Raw genomic sequence first — 21087 nt, forward strand, 5'->3', positions numbered from 1 at the left:
GTGCGACTATGTCCACTTGACAAACGCAGTGCCGCCCTTCTTAAACTCAGGCATCTCTCCGAGAACCAGAGCGCGATCGGTGTGGTCCTTGTTTGGGAAGGTAGTGGCGACGACAAAGCCGCGGCTTTGGGTGGCGGGGTGCGCGCGGAGAACGAAATCGTAAAGGTCGCCAACCGTCTGCGTCGTGTTGAACCTGGCGGGGAGTCTAGTTCCATCGGGAAGCTGAACACGGAGGGCAAGTGTGGGCTGAGATGAGTCGACTCCGGTATTGGGCGTGGCAGAGGAAGACGATGAAGCAGTAGCTCTGGCGGCGGCGGGCTGAGAGGTAGCCGGAGCAGGCCTGACATTACCATCACCGGGCACGGGACTACCCAACCTCCTACCCTCGCCACCGAATGGTCTGTAGATCCTTGGGAGTTGCCTCCAAGGCTCGTCATGTTGAGAGATGTGGGCATTTACGGGCTGATCGAACCGGACATTCATCAAATGGAGTGGCGCGCGTCCGCTACGGATTAACTGAAGGGTCTCCTGGTTCTCCGGGTCATCGAATCGGTAGAGCGGGCCATCGTCGAAGCTGAAACCGTCGTGCCAAATGTGGATGGTCCTCTCCTGGGGCTCTCCAGCAGGGGGGGCGTGCTCATGGCCAGCGTGGGGATCAGCAATCCGTCGGCTTTCTACACCATCACCTCCGAGAGTTTGACCAGCACCCCAATGGCGAGTGGGGCGCTCTTCGGTGGCCTCATCAGCCCCCCTCCTAGTTTGCCTATTGGCCAATACTCATGTTAGCAGGATTTCGGATAATGGGCGGAAGTGGATAGAATATACGCACTCTCGAGCCTTTGCAAGAATATCGTTGATGAGTCCTCGTGAGCCCTCGCCCCTCTCGCCACCCCGTGTAGGATCCCTCAGCGCAAGACCACTCTTTTCTCCACCGGCAAACAAATCGCCCCTACCCTTCGCTCCTTCCTCATCCTCATCATCCTCTTCATCAGAGCCGTGTGCGTGCCTGCCCGAGCCGAGTGATGAGAGCGTCGCCACACCACGTTTCTTCTCTTGGCGCTTGGGTTGTTGGGCCCTCGATTGGGAGCTGGAGCCGACGTCTACGGGTCGGCCATCAAGAGTGCGAGGTCCAGTGTAGTTCTCGGGGACCTGGGTCGAAGAGCCTTGCTCGCCAGCTGAATCGTCGCCGCCGTCGGCGTCTTCGAGGAGGGCCTGGGCCGCAGCTTCAATGTTCCAGTCAAAAGCCTCCAGGTACTCCCTGGCCTAATTGAGGCGGGGACATGGTTAGCGAAAGGAAAAGAAAAGCAAAAATCTAGGAAATTCCAGGGCAGATTGTTTCAGTCAAGGCGAAGAAAATGGGCACAAACCGTTTCCGTAGGTGTGCCTGTGAGGGCCTGTAGCCGCGCAAGCTTCTCGTCGTTCGTCGCCATGATTGCGAGGATAGAAAGAAGGGAAGTTAGAGAAATGTAACGAGCTCCCTCTAATTAAAGTTCGAGATGATGTAAATGGTAGGACAACCCGGAATTAATAGAGTCGAGTCAGGTAGATGTCGAATTAATGGTGAAGGATTGAAGTAGAGGTGGCCTGGCTACTGTGGCGGGGAGCTCCTAAGACGGCACTGGAATTTAGTCCAGGCAACTGGTTGATGGGTCTGTGACGTCCATCATTGCCCCTCTTCCTTCCTTGTCTGTCAGGGGGTGCTCAGCAATGTTGGCAACAAAGCTATGACCACTTTCCAGCATGTTTACGTAATCCTTCATTCTCGGTCGAACCTGCAGCACAACGCAATCAGGAGCATCACAAAGCCGACCTCGCTTCCCCGACACTGATCCCGAGCCAACCCCAACAAAGGGAATCCCACATCCTCCGCCGAATCTAAGGAGGGAAGTGTCTGCCAATTCTTGCCATACATCTGTCGTGTCCATCCCGAGCAAGCTCCCCCAGCCGGAAAGCAGCCGAAATCCGTATCCACCATGTCATCGCAAGATCCGTCTAGCCGACTCGCCGAGTCTGGCATCACGATCCATTCCGACAGCGAGCACTACTCCGCCGTTGAAGACTCTTCGACCTCCCCACCGTCTTCCTCTTCGCCCGTCATCCTCTACAGACCCCCCACCGTCTGGTCGATAATACGCGGTGCCGCCATCAACCTGTTCCTTCCTTTCATCAATGGAATGATGCTGGGTTTCGGCGAGCTGTTTGCACACGAGGCTGCGTTCCGGTTAGGTTGGGGTGGTACCAAGGTGCGTACAGGATCTTGCAGTACCTTCAATGCGGGCCTTATCGGAGAACACGTTTAAAGAATCTCGTCGAGACTGCTTCGCTCGGCACTCGTTTCCCTACTAACCAGCGCGTCCAGGTCTTCCCTCTAAGCCGCCGGCGTGCGTATCCTATAGGCCCAGGTGTCGAGATTTCCGAGCGATCGAGGCGAGGTGAGCGCCTCTAAACCACGAGCTTGGAGTGTAAAGAAAGGGGCATGCAGAATTTAAGGATGGTCCAGTCACAACTTTTATGGGAACATGCTGGGATCCCTCGGCCGGATGATGCTTGGACTCGGGTCCGGAGTGAACAATGGTGCCGCAACAGGATGTATATATTGTGTTCTAAAGGCTTTATAGACGGCTCTTGGCTCTGAACATCGTGCATCTGAGTGGGGGTGGTTGATATGTTGCCTACTCGGCCTCCGACATCCGATACCTCTATCTCGTTGATCGAGACGAAGATACTACTAGATGCCAGACTTCGACTTACGCTTACTTCCCAAACAGGATTTGTTTGACTTCGCATCATCGGCCAGATCACTGAATAAGCGGTACTTTCCTGAGGACGGTGCTATTTATGGCCAGACCAGACCAGACCAGACCAAGCCGAACTGGCAATGTTCCCATTCACCACCGTGAATGACTTTATAAAATACTCAGCAAAAATGAGGGCCTTTAATGGAGGAATTATTGTGGCGAATCTGAATGGAAAGGCCACCGCGATGAAGGCATGGCACCCTACTGAGGCAGGTGCCTCGGTTAACTTGACAGCAATCACCATAGTTTCGCTCTCTGGTGCCGCATGCCGCAACACTGTTCAGCATATGAGATCGCCCACGGCCCAAATTCTGAAATCTACACCTCAGCTCATATGGGTATAAAGTTAGACAGACTAATTTTCCACGAGCCAGTCCCCCATTGAGCGGTCAGGATGAAAGAGATGACCAGCCGGATGCGGCTTCGGGGCTCCTCGGCAGATGCCGGATGGAACACACACTGGAAGATGGCAATCGTAGTGCCTCAAGGACGGTCCAAGGAACGTCATTGTTATTCCGGGCAGATAAATTACGTGCAGAACACATCGCAAAGGATCAGGGCACAGGGAAATGAAAGGGAAAACGTAGCATGCTGCTTAACAAGCGATCAAGGCCATTCAAAGCACGAATCCTCCGAAAAGGAAGCGCCCCGGCGAGGACACGGTTGAGGTATCGATCAACTTGGCTCCAGAAATAGGGCCATCAGAGATCAGTATTAGAACCTTAAAGTGTTCTCAAGAATGCGACAAGAAATTAATAGATCTTGGTATTTGAGGACGCAGCTTGAATGGTCATCGTCGTCGGGATGGGTGCGGGAGACAAGATTGTACTTGGTACGAAGTACTTAGTGCTGTAAAATCCCAGGCATGATTGAAGAGCCGACACCAACAAAACGCGACCACGTGATTCCAATTTTTGACGGCTCGTTAACATTGAAATCTTCACTGGCCCAAAAAAAAAGTTCTCGGTAAAAGACGAGTTCGCGATTTTCGGCCGCTGCCACCCTCTCCCCGTTTCGGTATTCCCAATTCTACAACTTTGCGATACCGACCACAATGCTTCCAAGCAGGGGAGTAGTCCAGTCCCTGTCCTCGGCAGCGTCCAGGACAAAGGTCGCGAGCCAATTGGTAAAACTCTCACTCACACCCCCCATCCTCCATTGTCACCTGAGAACCTATAAGCTCTAGATGAATTCTCTGGTTCAAGAACTAACCCCTGTTGATGGCGAGTAGGGTTCTTCTACCCGCACCTATGCGACCGCCCGGATCGGAAATGGCAGGAATCTCCAAAGACTGCCCCTCGGCTCAGCGACCCGAGCAACCCCCCTAAGGACCGCCGCGATCGCCGGCTCCGTCGCCTTCACCCAGATTCCCTCCGCGAGCCGATCCCTCTCCCTCTGGGGCTACGGCTCAAAAAAGCCCGATCCTCCCACCACCACACCCGAAGCCCCAGCGCAGTCTGCCACGCCGGCACAGGTCCAAACTCCTCCCCCAGCCGCCGAGGCCGCCGCCTCCACCACCCCATCCATAGAGCAGACCGCCACGGACCTCGCATCCTCCTCACCTGCCGCGGTCGGCGCCCCAGAGCCCACGGCCGAGCTCTCCAACATCATCTCCTCTGAGCTCGGCAAATACGACTCCATCTCCTCCATCCCCGAACACATCGGCTACCTGCACAGCCTTGGCATCGACTTCGGCTGGGGCACCACGTCCATGATCCAATGGCTCCTCGAGCACGTCCACGTCTACTCCGGCTTCCCTTGGTGGGCGTCCATCCTCGCCACGAGTCTGCTCATCCGCGCATGTCTCTGGAAGCCTATCATGCTGGGCCAGGAGCACACCACGCGGCTCAACATCCTCCGTAGGACCGAGCCGGGTTACGAGCGCGCCACGGAGGCCTGGAAGGAATCGATGGTGAACAAGGACGTCTTGGCTGGTCAGGCTGCCAAGGCAGCTATGAAGGCCCTCGAGGAGAAGCACAAGGTCAACAAGAAGTTGATGTTTGTCAACATGATTCAGCTGCCTATCGGCTTCGGCATGTACCGCATCTTGAAGGCCATGTCGGATTTGCCTGTGCCTGGCCTTGAGACTGGCGGTCTTTTGTGGATCACGAACCTCACTGTTCCTGATCCCTGGTATATCCTCCCCTTCGTCGGCCCTCTTACCTTGATGGCTACAATGAGGGTAAGAAGCTTCCTTCGCCTCTCAACCAGTTTTCCCGAGAGTAACTAACGGTATTTCCCCTCGCCAGATAACAAACCGCCATAACACCCCCCAGCAGCAAGCTACCATGAAAGCCGTATCCTTCATCCTCGTCCCCCTCGGCTTCATCGCAACCAGCTTCCTCCCCGCCGGCGTCCAGCTCTACTTCGTAACCGCCTCCGTTCCCGGTCTCCTCCAGACCTGGCTCATCTTCCAGCCCTGGTTCCGTAGGTGGTCCGGCCTCACGCCCCTCCCCGAGCCCCTCGCCAAAGCACCCGCCGGTTCCGTCTCCGCGACCTCCGTCACCTCCACTCCCGGCATGTTCGACGGCGTGAAGAAAGCCTTCAAGGATGCGTCCGAGATGGCCAACGCTAGGAGGGACGGCTCGAAGGTGAAGAAGGAGAAGCAGAATAGCGAGTCCGAGGAGACGAGGTTGCAGGCTGAGTATTATGAGTCTTTGAGGGAGAGGATGGCTGAGCTGGAGAAGAGCCGGAAGATGAAGCGCAGGCCGTAGAGCGGGAAGTGGCCCGTGAGCGCAATGAATGAGGGAGGAGGAACAGTTGGATGTCATGAGAGAGGGACCTGGTGTTTCCTGCCCTATAAGACAGGCTGCTTCAAGCCTGTCTAGTTCAAACTCCTGAGTGGGTATGTATAATCTGTTTGTATTCCTCATTTGATAGGGAACAGGGGATAGAAAGAGTTGTCCACCCCTTCCCAAGACATCATATGTATATTAGAAAAGGATGGAGATATAGACGGTACATTCAACAGTCATAGCATAAACATCCAACCTCTCTTTCTTTAGCATCCGTTTCATAGAAAAGTCTCAAGTGCAAGTGTGATGGGATCCTGCTGCTTGCGAGAAGTAGGCACGGGTATACTTCACAAGCAATCTTGAAGGGAAAAAGAGAAGAAAGGACCAAAGCGCCGAAGCTCGAGAATTAAAAAAACCCGTCGGTATTTTTGTTTTTTTCGTCATTCAGCTCCACACCAGCATACGTAAGCTCTAACCGTGGACTCATGAAAATAGAGACGAAAGAAGCCATCTAAGAGGCTCAGAAGAAGAAGACGAAGAAGAAGAGAACTCATTACATCATCTCGAAACTGCCATCCCCTATCTCTTCCTTTCTTCATATCAGAAAACAGTTCCATCTGTGTCGATCAAAATCGGCGGCTCCTTCGTGTTTGGCCGGCTGACTTCGGCAATCTCTCGACCACCCTAGAGGTTCGTTAGCAACAACGGACACAAGAGTTGAGGTAGTACGCGCGGGGGCTATCTCTACTGACCTTCCAGCTTCCAGCCTCGAGGAGTTGTGGGAGTGACAACTCATTACCATTAAGCTCGCTCCTCAGCGCCTTGTTGACTTCCACGCAGAGGATGTCTAGGAAGCCAACTGTTACGCCCCGCCACTCAACCACCACATCGTCGCCGGGTTGGAACATGGGTGCCACTTCAACGCCCTTGCTGCCAGTGACGCGGCAGTGTTCGGCGTAATTGTCCAAACCCCTCTCCGCGTCAGCCGCCTTCAACGTCAAAACACCTAGATCAATGAATAGACCACCATTGCGGTATTCGGGGAGACCGGTGAGGAGCTCCGTTCCTGCAAAGTGAATGCGTAGCAAGGATTGCATCGGCTGCATTAGACTGTAGCAGAGCCATTGCGTCAACTTGTGGAAAGGAAGAATAGACTCCCAGGGAGCCGTCGACGAGGCTCCGGATTGGGGGAATGGCGAGAAGGTGGCAGTCGTGGGACTTGCGGTGGGCTGGGGTAGAGATTGGCAAGGCCAGGCATCACCGAGGGGGATGTCGTTGATAGTAGTTCGGGAAGGAGGCCAGATAGATATTAAACCATCCATTAGAACATTCCATAGAACGGGGAGCGGCACGATAGGCATAGAAGTGGCCTGTGTTGAAGGGTGCGAGAGCAAGTATTCTGGAGCCATACAGTCAGCAAAGCCCACCGGGCGCAAACGAACAGTCGACAAGAGAAGGTTTTACCAATCATGTTTCCAGGCCTCCCATCTTCGCCGAAATACTCCTTCTTTTCATCCAAAGCCTTCGACAGTCGGACAAGGAGATCAGCTCGTCCAGGAACCCCGGCCATGAGGTTTCCGGGCCTCGATTGGAGACCTTGGGCGACCTTTTCGGGGGTAAGTTGTGCCAATCCTATCTTGTCAACCTGGAATTTATTGTTGGGGTTGCCAGAAAAGACTCCCTGAAAAAAAGAATATGTGAGCACGTCTGTAGTCCGAGGAGAGGCGATAATGAATGTGCACATACATGCTTGAACATCTCCAGGCTAGCAATAGCAATGCCCTCAGACCGGCGGTATACACGACCATTTTCCGTGCTCTTGTAGCTCCACTCGGTTCCTGCTCCGGCATCAAGCAGGACGCTCACAAGGTATAGGTCGATTAATCGACGGCACTTCTCGGAGAGGTCAACCTCCTGGAACGTAGAAAGCAAGGCGGCAATACGATCTCGGCCGCCAACACAGAAATGTTGATGGCGGCCATGAGGGGGAATATTGGCGAAAGGAGCATCGTAATCACGCTAGATGTCAACGGTAGGTCAGTTATCTAGCACTTTGTGCGCGAGAGAAAAATAACCCCATCCAAGATGTTTAGACTCCAAAGTGGCAATCGGGACAGTTCGTAGCAAATGGCAGCGCAATGCTTACCTTGATAATCTGGGAGACGAAGCTGACGACGTCGGGGAACTTGCCCATATCAACGTCGAAGTGCTTTAGGTCATTCCTTAACGCCTTATCAGTGACCAGCTTGCTCCTCTCGCGAACAGCATTCAGGCTTCTGAGGTAGCCGGCAGGGTCCAGCTGCGGATCTGGGGGCCGTGGCATATCAACCTTGGGCATGTTGGCAGGCGAAAATGGAGACATGGGAGTTGAAGGATTTGTGCTTCCTCCAGATGTCCGGTTTCCGTTAGGGTTCGTTCCGATGGGGGATTTAAGACTCGAATGCCCAGATTTCAGGCTCGCATTGGACTGAGACGGCTTGATGGTCGGGCTCGCATCACCACTCTTGTGGGATTTCTTTCTGCTGAAGAGACGCATGGTGACAGTTGGTGGGGTCGCAGCAGGTGGTTTTGGTGGTAGCAGGAGGGGCACGGTGTAAGACTCCGATCGCTTTTGTGGTTCAAGCTGGGACGCACGTCCGCCTGTTCGCCAATGACGGACGGATGACTTCGAAGCACCGTCGATCACTCGTCAAGATTGCCGACGCGAAGCGATCAACAACAGCGGATATCACTGCGACGGAAGACGACAACCTTAAACTTAATCTCGAGTTCCCGTACGCGTTTCGGCGTGTAGTCGGTCAAAGGGTCGATAAATTTTTTGGGTTGTCTCCGCGCAATGCACAGGCCAAGCTCCAGACTCAACGAGAATTTCTAAGTTTCGGCGGTTCGGTTCGTGCTCCAATCACCAGGCTCAAATTTTCTCCAGGGACGGAAGAAGACTGGCAGTCAACGGGGAATTCGATCTGCCAGCGGACTCGCCAGTAAATATCAAGACCGCCCAAAGAAAAAAAAAAAAAAAAGAAAGAAAAAAAATTGAAAATGAAAACGGCGCTAATGACAACGGGGCCGTTGCTTGGGAGAGGGGGATCAGCCGATTTCACTGCTTGTCGGAGCTGTCCGTAGCAAAGGTTAGTGTTTAGTTAGACCCTCCCGAAGCGCGCTTGTCTCCAGAATCGAGCAGTGGCAAGGAGCGGGTTCCTTGCAGAACAAGGCCACCGAGTAGCTCAACTGGGGCAACTTACACTTTGATTCCCTGGTCGGTGGGGAATTTATAGAAGACAGAGTTTGGGACACGACGATGCCCAAGTTGTCGGCGCGAAAGGTCGGTTCTTATTGGGACCTGAAGAAGCAAGCTGCCCAGGAGCATATAAGCGCGGGAAAACTTGCTTTTAGACCAACGCAGACTGGTAGAGCGCAAGCTCAGTCGATAGGTGAGAGTGGCAAGAAAGATTCTGCAGTCGAAGGCAGGGTTCCTTTCTTTTCTATGTCGACTTTTTTTTTTTTTTTTTTTTTTCCTCTTCTTACCCGCCACCTGGGGTCGCAATTTGGCTCCTCGGTTGCGCCGTAGCACTCGATCGGTTTCCAAGAATTGTGGGTGCGGACCAAGTCGAAGATGAAAATGCTAGCAACAGATTTGGACGCAAGCTCAGAACTGGAATTGTCTGCAGGAAACACCTGACAACCAGATTTTCATCGACTCCTGTGAGCAGGAAATAATGCACTCACGTCGGAGGGAGTCAATTGGGAGATAAGGGCTTGTAGAGAGGGGAGGGACGATGGCAACGGGACAGCAGGGCAGCAGGAAGGTGGGAGTATTAAGATGGGCAGATTCTACATGCAGGAGGAAGGCGCCGTAGTCTTATGAGTGTACAATTGACAAGGCCTGCAAGGAAGGAGCCAATACAACCACCCCAGGCGCTCTCGCCCTCTCCTTCTTTGTAAGTACACTACAATTGTCTCCAGTCTGTCGGCTCTATGGAGCAAGCTAACGAGCAAAGAGGAAAGAGGGGGTTTATCGATTGTGGTATGGATCGGAGCAGGTTCTCTCAGGGGCCCTATAGCCACGTGGTAACGGGCGCTGTTGGATGTAAACTTGCATCCAGTTGAGTGCTCTCCTGGTCTGGTTACTGGCACGAGGAAGTACTCAAAGCCTCAACTGCGAGTCTCAGTGTATAGGCAGCCAGGAATCTGGTCCTTCCTTCGTATAATCAGAGGTTCTTCGCAATGAGGGGTGATAGTCTCAAGAAAGATCGATCTCAACTTCCTCCTGAAGCAATCGGTACCCGGTACAAAGTACAATCAATTGAGAAATAGAGTAACATCGAATTTGTGAATTCATGTACGAAGTACACTACACTCCTTCGTACATCTGCGCCAGGAGCACGACACTGAAGAGACATTGCTCGATCCCTGTCTCTTGATCCCTTCTGGAAACACAGAAGAGGAAGGGGGAGTACGGCGCGGGTCAGGGGAAAGGGTTCCACTGGCCAGAGATTGAGGGGTGTCGTTGCAGATCAAGGTGATCCTGGTACCCACTCGGAATTGCTAACTCAAGGGATCTATTCAGGACACATCCCTGCAGCTTTCCGCCCTGGACCTGCTCAACAGACCACGTAGTGAGCGACTTTGAAGGACCTCGTAAATATGAGTACAAATCCAGTGCCTCGTAGTGGATAAGGTACTGAGAAAATGGGTGATGAAGCCGGGTGGTTGCACTAAAACTACAAGTACTTGGAGTGAGTCCAATAGTCTGCTGTCTTGTTGGTGACCATGAGTTAGTGTGGAGGTGTACTTTTACGTATCAAGTACTTAAACTATACGAGGTCATGGGCCTATTAACCCGAAAATATTATGTATTTCAGGAGTACTGGATACAATCGTATAGGTCTGGGCCAGGAACAAGCTCTTTCGGAGTACTTCGTGCGTCGCAGTACTGTCCTCGTACCTTTTCAATCAACGATTCACTACGAAGTATCAATGTACGAAGTAAACCACAGCAAAGGAAACAGAACATTGAACAATTGGAGGATGTTAGGCTTAGGATTAATGGCCAGCCCGTCAATGGCCTGGCATTTTCCGCCCGGTGAGTAGTTTCGGTTTCGGTCCGTCATAGCCTCAAGTGTGAAACTTCGTCCTCCTTCCGAATTTGATAAAATGAATCAAGTTGAACACACTACACTAGTACTCACCTTATCCTGTTGCTCATACACTACGAAGTACTTGGTAGATTGATATCAACGACAAAATCGCTGGCGAGGCGGCCAAAGCTCATGCTGTTTCCTACACTTGCGCAGGATGCACCCACGAACAAAAACAACGGGCAAGTAGCACCCCGGCCAAGGTCGCAGGCGTACGACTTGGGTGATCTTAACCTCATCCCACTGCTGCTGCCGCTTTCTTCAGTCCACAGCAGATTTCAAGTGTGCCAACCACCATTCCTGTCCAGTCTCTCTTTTCCCTCTTCTCCCCCTGACCGAGGAGCCATCGTCTGTGGTGAGGATGGAAATACCTCGTCAGAGTCCTTATTAGTACCAAGTATTAGGGCACAATGAGATCGTATCAGATCCGGCATCATCTCCTTTGTTGTGTACGAAGTAATTGCGGCGCGAGTGCATCACTCTCTCGCTAACATGCCCGGCATTTGGAAGAGATCATCAGTGTTTCGTTAAGCCCATGTTCTCATTAGTTTGCAAACCGGGCTGTTTCTTCGAGTGGGAGCTCTGTCCAGTTTGGGTAGGTGGATAGATCTCTCTCGTTAGTCTGCACGGCTAGTGTCATCCATACCTCTCCAAATCCTCCAAATCGTCAGTGCTCTCCCCCTGTCATCTCGCAGTGGACTGTGCAAAGTAGTCTCTAAGTCCTCCGACGAACCAGCCAGGCAGTTGCCAGATGCAGACTCAGTAAGTATGCCCTACAAACGAAGTATGCCAGGAGGGCGAACGGGGAGGGGAGGTGCGTTCTTGGCGCATCCCGCTGTCACAGATCGCAGAATTCCACGTGATGGTTCAATACGGTTATCCTCACGTCTCCTTTACCAAGTCATCAATAACACGTCGACTAATTGATGTCGGGAGATCTCATCATCCTCTAGCCTACGCATTAGGAAGCAATTAGTCCCTTCTCTCGTGATATGGACTGCAACGATCGGTCCAGAAGCATAACGGAACCCAGGTCGAATGGTGAGGAATCCAAACTGTCGGGTTAACCGCTAAACCAAGGACGACAAGATCAACGGTGATCCCCTTGTCAGGACATAGCCAGTGCAATTTGATGATGAACAACGAAGAAGCCGCAGACCCCAGTACGAAGTACGCAGATAGTACTACTTTTGCACAACGTACACTTGGGCCGCTGGACGATCCCCTCGGACTTCAGAGGCCTCGAATTACACCACAATGATCAATCGGACTACTGGAGAAGAAAAATGACCAGATCATTGAATCCCACGCCGCGATCTCCATTAACGGCGAAAGAGGGGCCAACTATCAAGGCTTCGTAGTAATTACACACCACTGCACTACGATTACACTTCCAGAGGTCTGGGCAGCGCGAAGCATAGAGCAAAGCAAAGACTACGAAGGACTATTGGCCTACTAGTACGAAGTGGTATAATACTGCACAACACCCCAGCAATCTGAATTTAGTGCATCTCAGGCTCTTCACACCGAGTGGTAGAGCGCCCCTAAAATGGAGCTGCACAGCACTATGTTCTAGTTGATGCATTAGTCCGGTACGGCTCCGTGAGCCGGGAAATTGGACTGGGTCTTCTGAATACGACCCTCCATTCCTCTCCCCCCTCCCCCATCCCGCAGCATTGTCCTGCAAGGGACCGTTTACCTCAGACCAGATACAGAACTGTGCTCCGCGTGCTCTGCATCGTCAGAGCAAGGAAACTCGGTTATGATGTCCGGACCCTCGGGAATCGGACCACTGATGCGTGGTCCGTTATTCTTTACATAGAGCCGAAAAAGAAGAGAGAAAATTTGAAAAAGAAAAAGAGCTGGCGAGGAGAGTTTACATGTAGCAATTGAACTCCCAAAATGTTGAGGCTTCGTAGCCTCTCCCACACAAACCAGGGCAAAATACTACAAAGTAACTCAATGTTCGGCGCCCCCAAAATCGGCCGTCAACCCAAGTAAATCGGAACGGACTTGTGAGTCCTCCCGTCTTCAATAAACCCCAAGACGCCGCATGGACATTATGGCGCATGACTTCAAGCAGCTTGCAAGATCGCGCACCGACACAATATCATTGTCCTGTCCTGTCCAATCCATTATGCAGGCGGCTGCGGGGAGCTACCCTGGAGAGCTCAGACCAACGACCTCCCGTCAAACTTGCTTTCGAAGAGGCGTGGATGAACCAGGAGGACGTGAAAATAACCGACAACAGTGAAGCCTCAATATTCGCACGGATTTACAAAGTAGAGGGGTTGATAAAAGGAAAAGAAAAAAAAAAAATTTGACCCGAGGTCATCGTCGATGATACCCTCACATGCTGTGAGGACATACAAACAGATCGACGGAACACGCAAGTTCATCGGGGAAGGGACCCAGAAAGGGAGATGATGAAAGAAAGGGGAAGAAGGAAAAAAAAATGTCGGGGTCCAACTCACTCCATCTTTTTACCGTCTTTCGCTAGCCTCTTCTTGGCAACGACGGACGCCCCCTTTCCTTTCTGAGGACCCTTGGCGCACTTTTCCTAATCTTGATCCAGTCTAGTTTCTTGACCTTGGATTCTGAGAATCCAGTCCACTAGCATCGCAAAGTCTTCATTCCAGTCAAGGATTGGTCCCGTCAACTCTCACTTTTTTAACCTCCAGCCACTTCATCGATGTGATGGTTGATCTTGACGAACCCGATTCAAGCACACGAAGTACCCTAATAGTGGATGGTATAAAAGAGGCTAGTACTTCGCGCGCAGCCTGTGCCAGAGTACGAAGTAGCGAATCTGATACGTCTTCACTTCATGGATTTAGCCTCGTACTTGGGCCTGAGATATCTCAGCGCTTGGATCTTTGGCTTTCGGAAGAGTCAATAGTCTGCGTTGGCGCCCAAGCTGTTGGATATCCCATTTTGGGAAGATGGAGTTTGAAGTACAAAGGTATCTGACAAGTACATAGATTGGCGGGTTGAGGTTGAAACTTCTTCTCAAGTTACCTGTTGGCATGTAAACAGCGGTGGGTATTCCAAGAACGGTCTCATGTGTAAGTCTTTGCTCTTTGCCAAGAAGATGCTGAACGCCGCCCAAAGGGAGAAGAGTATCGCTTCCTTCGGAAAGAAAACAATGAACAGTTTAGGTAGTGAGACGGCGTCAACCACAGGAGGGGTGTGTTATAAGCTTAATTGATCTGATGCAGCAATGTCTTACCTCTGACATATGATCGAAGCGACGTCCTATGTAGCGAGCAAACCTTGTGCCCCCGTCCGCCTAATCCCGAGCAACGAATCGAGTCTTCGTGTCACGCCCGCCCTGCCTGACATTTTTGGACAATATTTCGTGTTCTGCCATCGCCCTTCCAGATAGGGACGAAGGTGATATCAGGCTCGGCGCTTCAGAAGTGGCGTCCTTCCTATCCAGGAATGTTTCACGGTCCCTATGTCGAAATTGGGTCAGTGACCTCTCTATCGGTCTTTTGGGACATCGCGTGAACCCCCCTTGCGTCGAGGTAGCCCAAAAACTCCGTTCTCCGAGTCTTGCCGCAAAACTTAATTGGGCTTCTGAAGTGTATAAAGTGCAGCGCAGGGCTGATTCTTGATCTGTGAAGAATCGTTTCCGACAGGTATCCCCACGAAACGGGGTCAAGGGAGGATAAGGGCAATGCCATCACCATTTCAATATCGCAGGACAACGCAGCATCCCCCGCAAGATTTCACGGCTCCACGGAATTTCGAATGCCATTCTGCTCTTTTGAAGGGTATTTGATCCGTTGAGGACAAGATGAACCATGTTTCAGCGGCTGTGCTTTCTTCTCGAGCAGGAAATCAACGAAGGAGCATTCTTACTCCCTTCAAGACCTAAACCTGCAGGGAGAATGTTTGCAGTTTTTAGAAAATCCACCATCACGCTCCGGACATTGAATAAGAAACGAAATCTACTTGGGCGAATGACGAAGCAAGGGTCAGCATGGGAAACGCACTCCCCTATTACCTTTTAGGCGGCAATACCAACGCCTTTCATGCCGAGTTGGGCAGATGATTGATGACACCTAGTGTGATATCGCGCATCACGCGTTGTCTTCTCACTCACCAGTGAGAAGGGGGGTTCGAGAATCTCAGTCCTACAGGATGGATCATTTTGGCAGTCTATTAATGCCAGAAGGGTTAAAGACCAAAGGTGAAATCATGCCCACGCCCCAGGAAGCAAGAGAGATGAGGCCATCGAGCGGGCAAGAGTATGATATGCCAAGGAGAATCAAAGAACCTCGTCCTCTTCAGATTATTGTTGGCGCAAAATTTGACCGCGAGTAAAGGAGATCAGGGACAACTGGTAATAGGTGTCACTCTCTCATGCGAGTCAGTCACCTATTCACGACCAAGTTAGTCCATGGAGATCACGAAAGTGGTGAAGGTCATACCTGAGAACTCTCGCGGCGCAGGATCGTCTGTCCAATCGCGGACACCAAGTTCTCTTCTTGCAAGAGACGCGGGCCACCCTCGAGAAGCCCGAGGCTCCAGTTTTGCGTAGCAATCAAGCCACTCTACCTACCTATGTACTGACTACGACGCTGGAGTGGGTGATTCAGGTGTGTCCAGCAAGGTTTGGGACGTAACCGAATGCACATCGCAGCGATTGCGAACTTGGTACCTGTAGGCGGTCGGTCGGGATGACGGAGAATCCTCCATCCGTGGGACAGCCTACTTCCAAGAATAGCTCAAGAGCTCCCTTGCCAGACGTTAGCAAGGAAATACGACAACCAAACAATGAGAGAACCGCCTTCATCCCGGCGCCCTTCCAATACCACGCCTACTCCTTAATTCGTTTCTTTTTCTTCTTGTTTCCAATATACATCTTATCCCTTCGCTTTTTTATTCAATTTGAATTTGTACTTTTAAAAGAAACATTTTTGCAGTGCGCAACAGCCTGAATAATGGGGGTTAAAGATCACCAGCCAAGAGAACTATCTTCTCGTAAAGGTTAGTTAGCATCTTGTCTTCACAAGAACCAAAACGGAGATATTGATGATGAGCATTTCTCAGTTCAGTCTTTGGAAAATCCCGTCGAGTGGCAGAGAAACAAACAGGTGGAAGTACTTCGTACTTCATGATTGTATGGTTCAAGAGATCCCTCAAGAATCCGCCGCGATGCAATGCAACGTTTACATCCCAGAAAATACCCGGCTCGCGTCCCCCGACCTATGGCCGTTTTACCGCGATGTAATGCGGTGCTTCATTAACTATGATCAATTGGACCTGGGACCGGGGAGGCACCAGACACACCCGTCCGAGGCACGCCAGGTTACAACATATTAACAATTGATATAGTTTGCTCAGCTCAGACCCAGCACTAGGCAGGCCTTTGGCCATACGAGGTAACTTCCCATTCTGTGGTTGAAAAGGAACACCGGCGGGGTATCACCGCCAGCCGTCTGGCGCCAAAAGACCTCGCCAGAAACTTGGGGGCCGGCGGGTGAATTCTAGTCGCCTTTGGAGAGGGAGGTGTGGACGGAGGGATTGAGGTTGGTCGTGAAGAGGACCGGTCCGCTGGTCTCCGACGTTTCTCTCGACCCGAAAAAGGCTCGTTTTCCGGATCCAAGAAGACAAGAACATAAATACCAGCGTTCAATGGCCATATACCAAAAGCTTGAAACATCGGATCAGAGAAGAATCGACGCCAGAGGGTAACAGCAACTTGCAGGCAATTTGGTCTTCGGTTAATCCAGAGACGGTGCACTGGCAGGCCCATGAAACCAAAAGCCTTGGTCTCGCTGGTATTACAATCCACTTCTTGGTCCTCCGTCCCACCGGCAATCAGCTCTCGGTGACCCAAATAAGAGGCAATTCTACGGATCCCTCACGATGGCGGCCAGTCGGGATATGTACGCAGTGACGAGCCTTACTCATCCCCTGTCACATCTGATCCAGACAAATCGGCAAATGGACCTTGTCGAATGACGTATCCTCGGCCTGGCGATTTTCAGCGAGTTCGTCTACCCAATCTGCTCCTACGTCTTTCCTTCCGTACCCGCTAACAATCTGAGCCAGGTGAAGACAACGGAAAACGGAACAGGCTGTGGGGGAAGGGAGGGAGGGGTAAGGAGTAATAAAGAGAGGAACGGATGAAGTCGATTTTGGCATCTACTGGTGGTGTTAGACCTGGTTCCATCTTCCAATCACGGAACTGGCTAAACCAGCCAAAAGACCAAAAAAAAAAAGTCCACCAAATATAAAACACCGAGTCGTCATACATAGCCGATTCCAGCCTACCCAGTTACGCCCTTCTTTTTCTTCGGGCCATGGTGGACGTTGCCGCCACCCGAAGCGGGTAAAAGAGAATGAGGCGTGGGCCCATTTCGACAGGTTGAAGACCGAGAGGGATGGAAGCATTGGGGTTTGGGGTTTGATTGAGGCAATCCGATTATGGGCAACCCCATTGGACTTTGCGCCAACCTTAAAACGTCGGATAGAGTTGGGTTCTGGGATGGATTAATCAATTTGATGATGACGATTGACTCGGCGTCATCGTGGTTGGCAGCGGATCGACAGCTCCGCTTGTCCAGTGCTGGAGTCGGACTCTCTCTCCTCGTTCCAACTTTCTTTCCCTGTCCGTCCCAGCAGGGCTCGATGTTCACCACTGATGGGCTCACTTGGTCGATCTGAAACGAAGGAAACGGAGATCATGTTCCTTCACGCTGAGAAACGCATGATTGGATCTACCAATGGTTCGTAGGTGGCTAGAATCCGTGCTGGCATTGACGTCTATACAGATATGGCTCTATTTCTCACGACTCAAATCCTTCATGTGGCAGGCACATCTCTCCAGCCAAACTCTCGGAGCTGGGAAGTCTCTGCGCCTGCCTCAGACCAGCGGCCCATCCCTAATAGGAGGAGGGGAGGACGGCTTTAACCAAAGTCAACTCGATATTTGGATGTGTGTACTTCTCTCCATTCACTCCGATCAACTATCTGCAGGCATCCAGTTTCGTAACGGTACCTTGCACCCTTCAAGTCGAGATGCTCTCGCACGTCAAATCAAATTAAGCATCACACCCATCCATCTTCTCACCACATCTCACCCTCCAATACATACAGATGCCCGCCGTGCCGCTGTACCTGATGAAAACTGGTAACTCTAATTCTCTAATCCTCGATGCCAAGTATGTGAAGGAACAGCCAGCCCGACCCACGTCGTACCCTCCGTCAATTCCAGCCCGTCCCTGTCCCTCAGCCATGCGGCATGCGGCATGCGGGGGAGGTGATGCGTGGATTCTTTCGAGTATTCATTCATATTTATCTTCACTTTCTTGCCCCGTGCGCCTGTTCATGTCTTTTATTCTCGGTTTCCTTGGGTCCGGTCAATTCTTCGCATCATGGATCCAACCAGGCGTGTGATCATTTATTCCCGTGCCTTGACGATGTCGCCTCGGGATCTGTTATTAAATAAAATAGAATAACTTCACATCAACCGACATGGCCTTACTGGAAACCCCACAACTGGAGGCAAGTAACAGAGAGAGGGTGCATGCGGAGGAGCAGGAGGAGGAGGAGGAGGAGAGGGGAAATAGTAGAGATGTCAATTGTGGGCGTACACTCATACACACTCATTGATGCTACCCCAATATCCCAATTCGAGGCGGCATGGGTAAGCGTACTGCATGATGGATGTGATTGTGGATATCCGGGAGCGCAATATATTGATCTGTTAAAACAGCAAAGACGTGTTAATACAGAAAACCCGGGGGCAAAGATGTGGTATTTCCGGTATAGTAGGAAACGAAGCCTCGTCATCTTCCAGCCAAGTAGAGCTGTGACCGTTCGTTCGCTACAAGACTCCGCCCATCCCCTTTCAGAGATATCTCTGGGTGTTCTACAACTGGTTTTAATAGAAACGAGGCCGAGCATCCCTATTACACGAGAAGTCGGGGTCTTTGGAGTGTTCCGTGGCTTTCATGGCCGGACTGGACTTCTTCGCCACCATTAACAACAAACACGATCCGATCATTTAACCGACGTGCGCCTTTTCTTCTTTAGCCCCCGTGAAACTCGATTCTACAAGAGAGGGGAGGTTAGGCTCTTTCTTTCTTCTTGTTCCTTTTTTTCCCCCTTTGTTTTTATATCTGGCGATGGTTGTTTCTTAACGACTCCCTCGGAGTAAACCGCGACTTCACCCAAAAGGCCTGGCCTCGCGGCTCTCCCCAAACCGGCATAATCCTCTCAATTCACGGACAATTCAAAGGATAGAAGGGCGGAAGAAGGCGGCGCCATGGCGGACAACACGACGGTCGACGTGACGGACGTCCCCGACGAATACATCGGCCAGTCAGTGGTACCATGCGCCGTGATATCCACCGCCGTTGCCGCCGCGTTTGTCGGTCTCAGATTCTACACAAGGGGTATAATATTACGGAGGTTAGGTTTGGAAGATTGGTTCATACTCGTGTCACTTGTGAGTTTGTCTGATGGCGAGCGAAGTAGATTGGTGGGACTCTAACAAGGTGTAGGTTTGGGTGATTGGGTCTATGGCTGGGACAATCGCAAGTAAGTCTGGTCCCATGTAAGTGGACGTCGGAGCTGGGGACTAACACGATATACTCTTCATCAGTGGTGGAGGCAGGATTAGGACGACACAAGCAGTATCTCTCTACCAAACAGTTTGAAACATATCTCCAAGTAAGTCGAGAGTATCCTTGTTATTAAGGACCCAACCCACTAACACTCACTTCTTCCCTTTCCAGGCGAATCTATTCAGCTCCATCCTCTACGTCGCCTCCCTCACCTTCACCAAGCTCTCTATCCTCTGCCTCTACCTCCGCATCCTCACCTACGAGCGCACGCAGCTCGCCACCAAAGTCCTCATCGCCACTGTCACCATCTCCCACACTTATATTCTCACCAACCTCTTCGTCTCCTGTGTCCCACTCAAGGCCTTTTGGGACTACTCCATCCGAAAGAACTCCTATTGCCATGATTCGTCCATATACTGGTCTAACTATATCCTACACATCGCGACCGATTTCTTAATCTTCTTGCTTCCCCTCCCCGTCATTTCGAAGCTGAGGATACCAAAGAAGCAAAAGTTTGGCCTCCTTGCCGTCTTCCTCCTTGCGTTCGGGTAAGTCAAGTTTCCTCCACATCCGGAATATCACCACGACCACCCCCAATCCCTGTCTTCCCCCAACAAGTATAATTTCATTTGCTGTTTCCTTAGTTCCCTTCTCTTACACGCACTCCTAACCCCACAGAGTCTGCGCCGTCTCCGTCCTCCGAATGGTCCTTTTCCTCGACTCCAACGGCCCGGACCGCCCCAACCGCGGCGACATCACCTTCACGACCATCAGCATGGCTAACTGGTCCATGATCGAAATCTGCGCCTCCATAGTCTGCGCCTGCATGCCGACACTAAAACCCCTCATCATGCGTATCGTGCCAAACTTCTCCCGATCGAGCTCCCCCGCGACGGACTGGCATGACGACGTGGCCGTCATGGCTGGATACGAGAGGCCGCTGACGGTCGGGACGAGACCGAGTAGGAAGAACAGATTGCTGTCGGCGCGAGATCTCTTGAATTCTAGGACTACGACAAGCGATAGGGTTCCTCCCATTATGGGTGGGGGATTGGATGGGGCCGAGAGAGCAGGTGTTACTCTCGGTGCAAGGAGGTTTAGTTGCGGGACTTGCTCTGATGGGGCGAGTTTGCAAAAGGCAAAGGTGAGAGAGGAGGAATACGCGATGGAAGACCTGTCGCCCGTGGAAAGGGACGATTTGGAGGCGTATCGCGCGGGGATGCAGTCGCCTGCCGAGAGCGAGAGGCCGCTGAGGCCAAGTGCTTCGGACACGAGGTCCGTCTATGAGCAGCAGCGTCGGTGATCTGGTGTCGACAGCGGAGGTTTTGGAATGATGTTTATGATATGAGGATGCATCGGTTTTGAGCGTTTCTGTTTTGTTCCTTTATCCACTGTCATAACTGGGGTTGGTTTCGGTGTTTTCTCTCTCTCATGGGGCTGAATCCGGCGTCGAAAGGAGCATGGGTTTTTGTCGTTTTTGAACATCACAACAGTCGGATGAAAGCTTGGAAAGCAGTTTCCGTACGTCTTTTTCTCACTTCTTTGTATTCTAACACAATTTTGATTCATCATGCTGGGTGGCATAGCTCACCAGGTCGAATTTCAGAGTCATTACGGAGACTGCCCTTGAGGTTTAAAGCCTGTGCTATCTTAAGTTCGCAGCTCAGCACCAACAATAAGGGATTGTAATTGTTACATCAACCCTGGGTGCAAATGTTAGATATCTGTTGTGGGCAATAAATGTCGTGAATCGGAGCAAAAGACTTCAGTTGCATTCATAGTACCAGTACATATACACCAGATGAAAGGACGTTGCTCCCATACTGCCCCTGTC

The 21087-nt window shown here is 51.6% G+C and overlaps 5 protein-coding genes across 5 annotated transcripts; 3 read left to right on the plus strand and 2 right to left on the minus strand.

The window, feature by feature from the left end:
• Positions 1-6: 6 nt before the first annotated feature.
• SAPIO_CDS8275 (uncharacterized protein) lies at positions 7-1430 on the minus strand (the record flags this gene model as incomplete). The annotated part of the gene is made up of 3 exons (XM_016789944.1): positions 7-763; positions 830-1263; positions 1368-1430. The coding sequence occupies 3 exons, from the start codon at positions 1428-1430 to the stop codon at positions 7-9; spliced, it is 1254 nt and encodes a 417-aa protein (XP_016640207.1).
• A 543-nt stretch (positions 1431-1973) lies between these two features.
• SAPIO_CDS8276 (Mitochondrial import protein 1) lies at positions 1974-2446 on the plus strand (the record flags this gene model as incomplete). Its single annotated transcript, XM_016789945.1, has 2 exons — positions 1974-2243; positions 2303-2446. The coding sequence occupies 2 exons, from the start codon at positions 1974-1976 to the stop codon at positions 2444-2446; spliced, it is 414 nt and encodes a 137-aa protein (XP_016640208.1).
• A 480-nt stretch (positions 2447-2926) lies between these two features.
• Positions 2927-5512, plus strand: SAPIO_CDS8277 (uncharacterized protein; the record flags this gene model as incomplete). Its single annotated transcript, XM_016789946.1, has 3 exons — positions 2927-3136; positions 4030-4980; positions 5048-5512. The coding sequence occupies 3 exons, from the start codon at positions 2927-2929 to the stop codon at positions 5510-5512; spliced, it is 1626 nt and encodes a 541-aa protein (XP_016640209.1).
• Positions 5513-6133: 621 nt separating this feature from the next.
• Positions 6134-8069, minus strand: SAPIO_CDS8278 (uncharacterized protein; the record flags this gene model as incomplete). Its single annotated transcript, XM_016789947.1, has 5 exons — positions 6134-6217; positions 6286-6932; positions 6998-7214; positions 7280-7552; positions 7680-8069. The coding sequence occupies 5 exons, from the start codon at positions 8067-8069 to the stop codon at positions 6134-6136; spliced, it is 1611 nt and encodes a 536-aa protein (XP_016640210.1).
• A 10883-nt stretch (positions 8070-18952) lies between these two features.
• SAPIO_CDS8279 (uncharacterized protein) lies at positions 18953-20556 on the plus strand (the record flags this gene model as incomplete). The annotated part of the gene is made up of 4 exons (XM_016789948.1): positions 18953-19082; positions 19292-19359; positions 19425-19801; positions 19932-20556. 4 exons carry the CDS (start codon positions 18953-18955, stop codon positions 20554-20556), a joined length of 1200 nt encoding a protein of 399 aa, XP_016640211.1.
• Positions 20557-21087: the final 531 nt, after the last annotated feature.

Source organism: Scedosporium apiospermum (assembly GCF_000732125.1).
Source record: "Scedosporium apiospermum strain IHEM 14462 chromosome Unknown SEQ_SAPIO_0121, whole genome shotgun sequence".
Lineage (NCBI taxonomy): Eukaryota > Fungi > Ascomycota > Sordariomycetes > Microascales > Microascaceae > Scedosporium > Scedosporium apiospermum.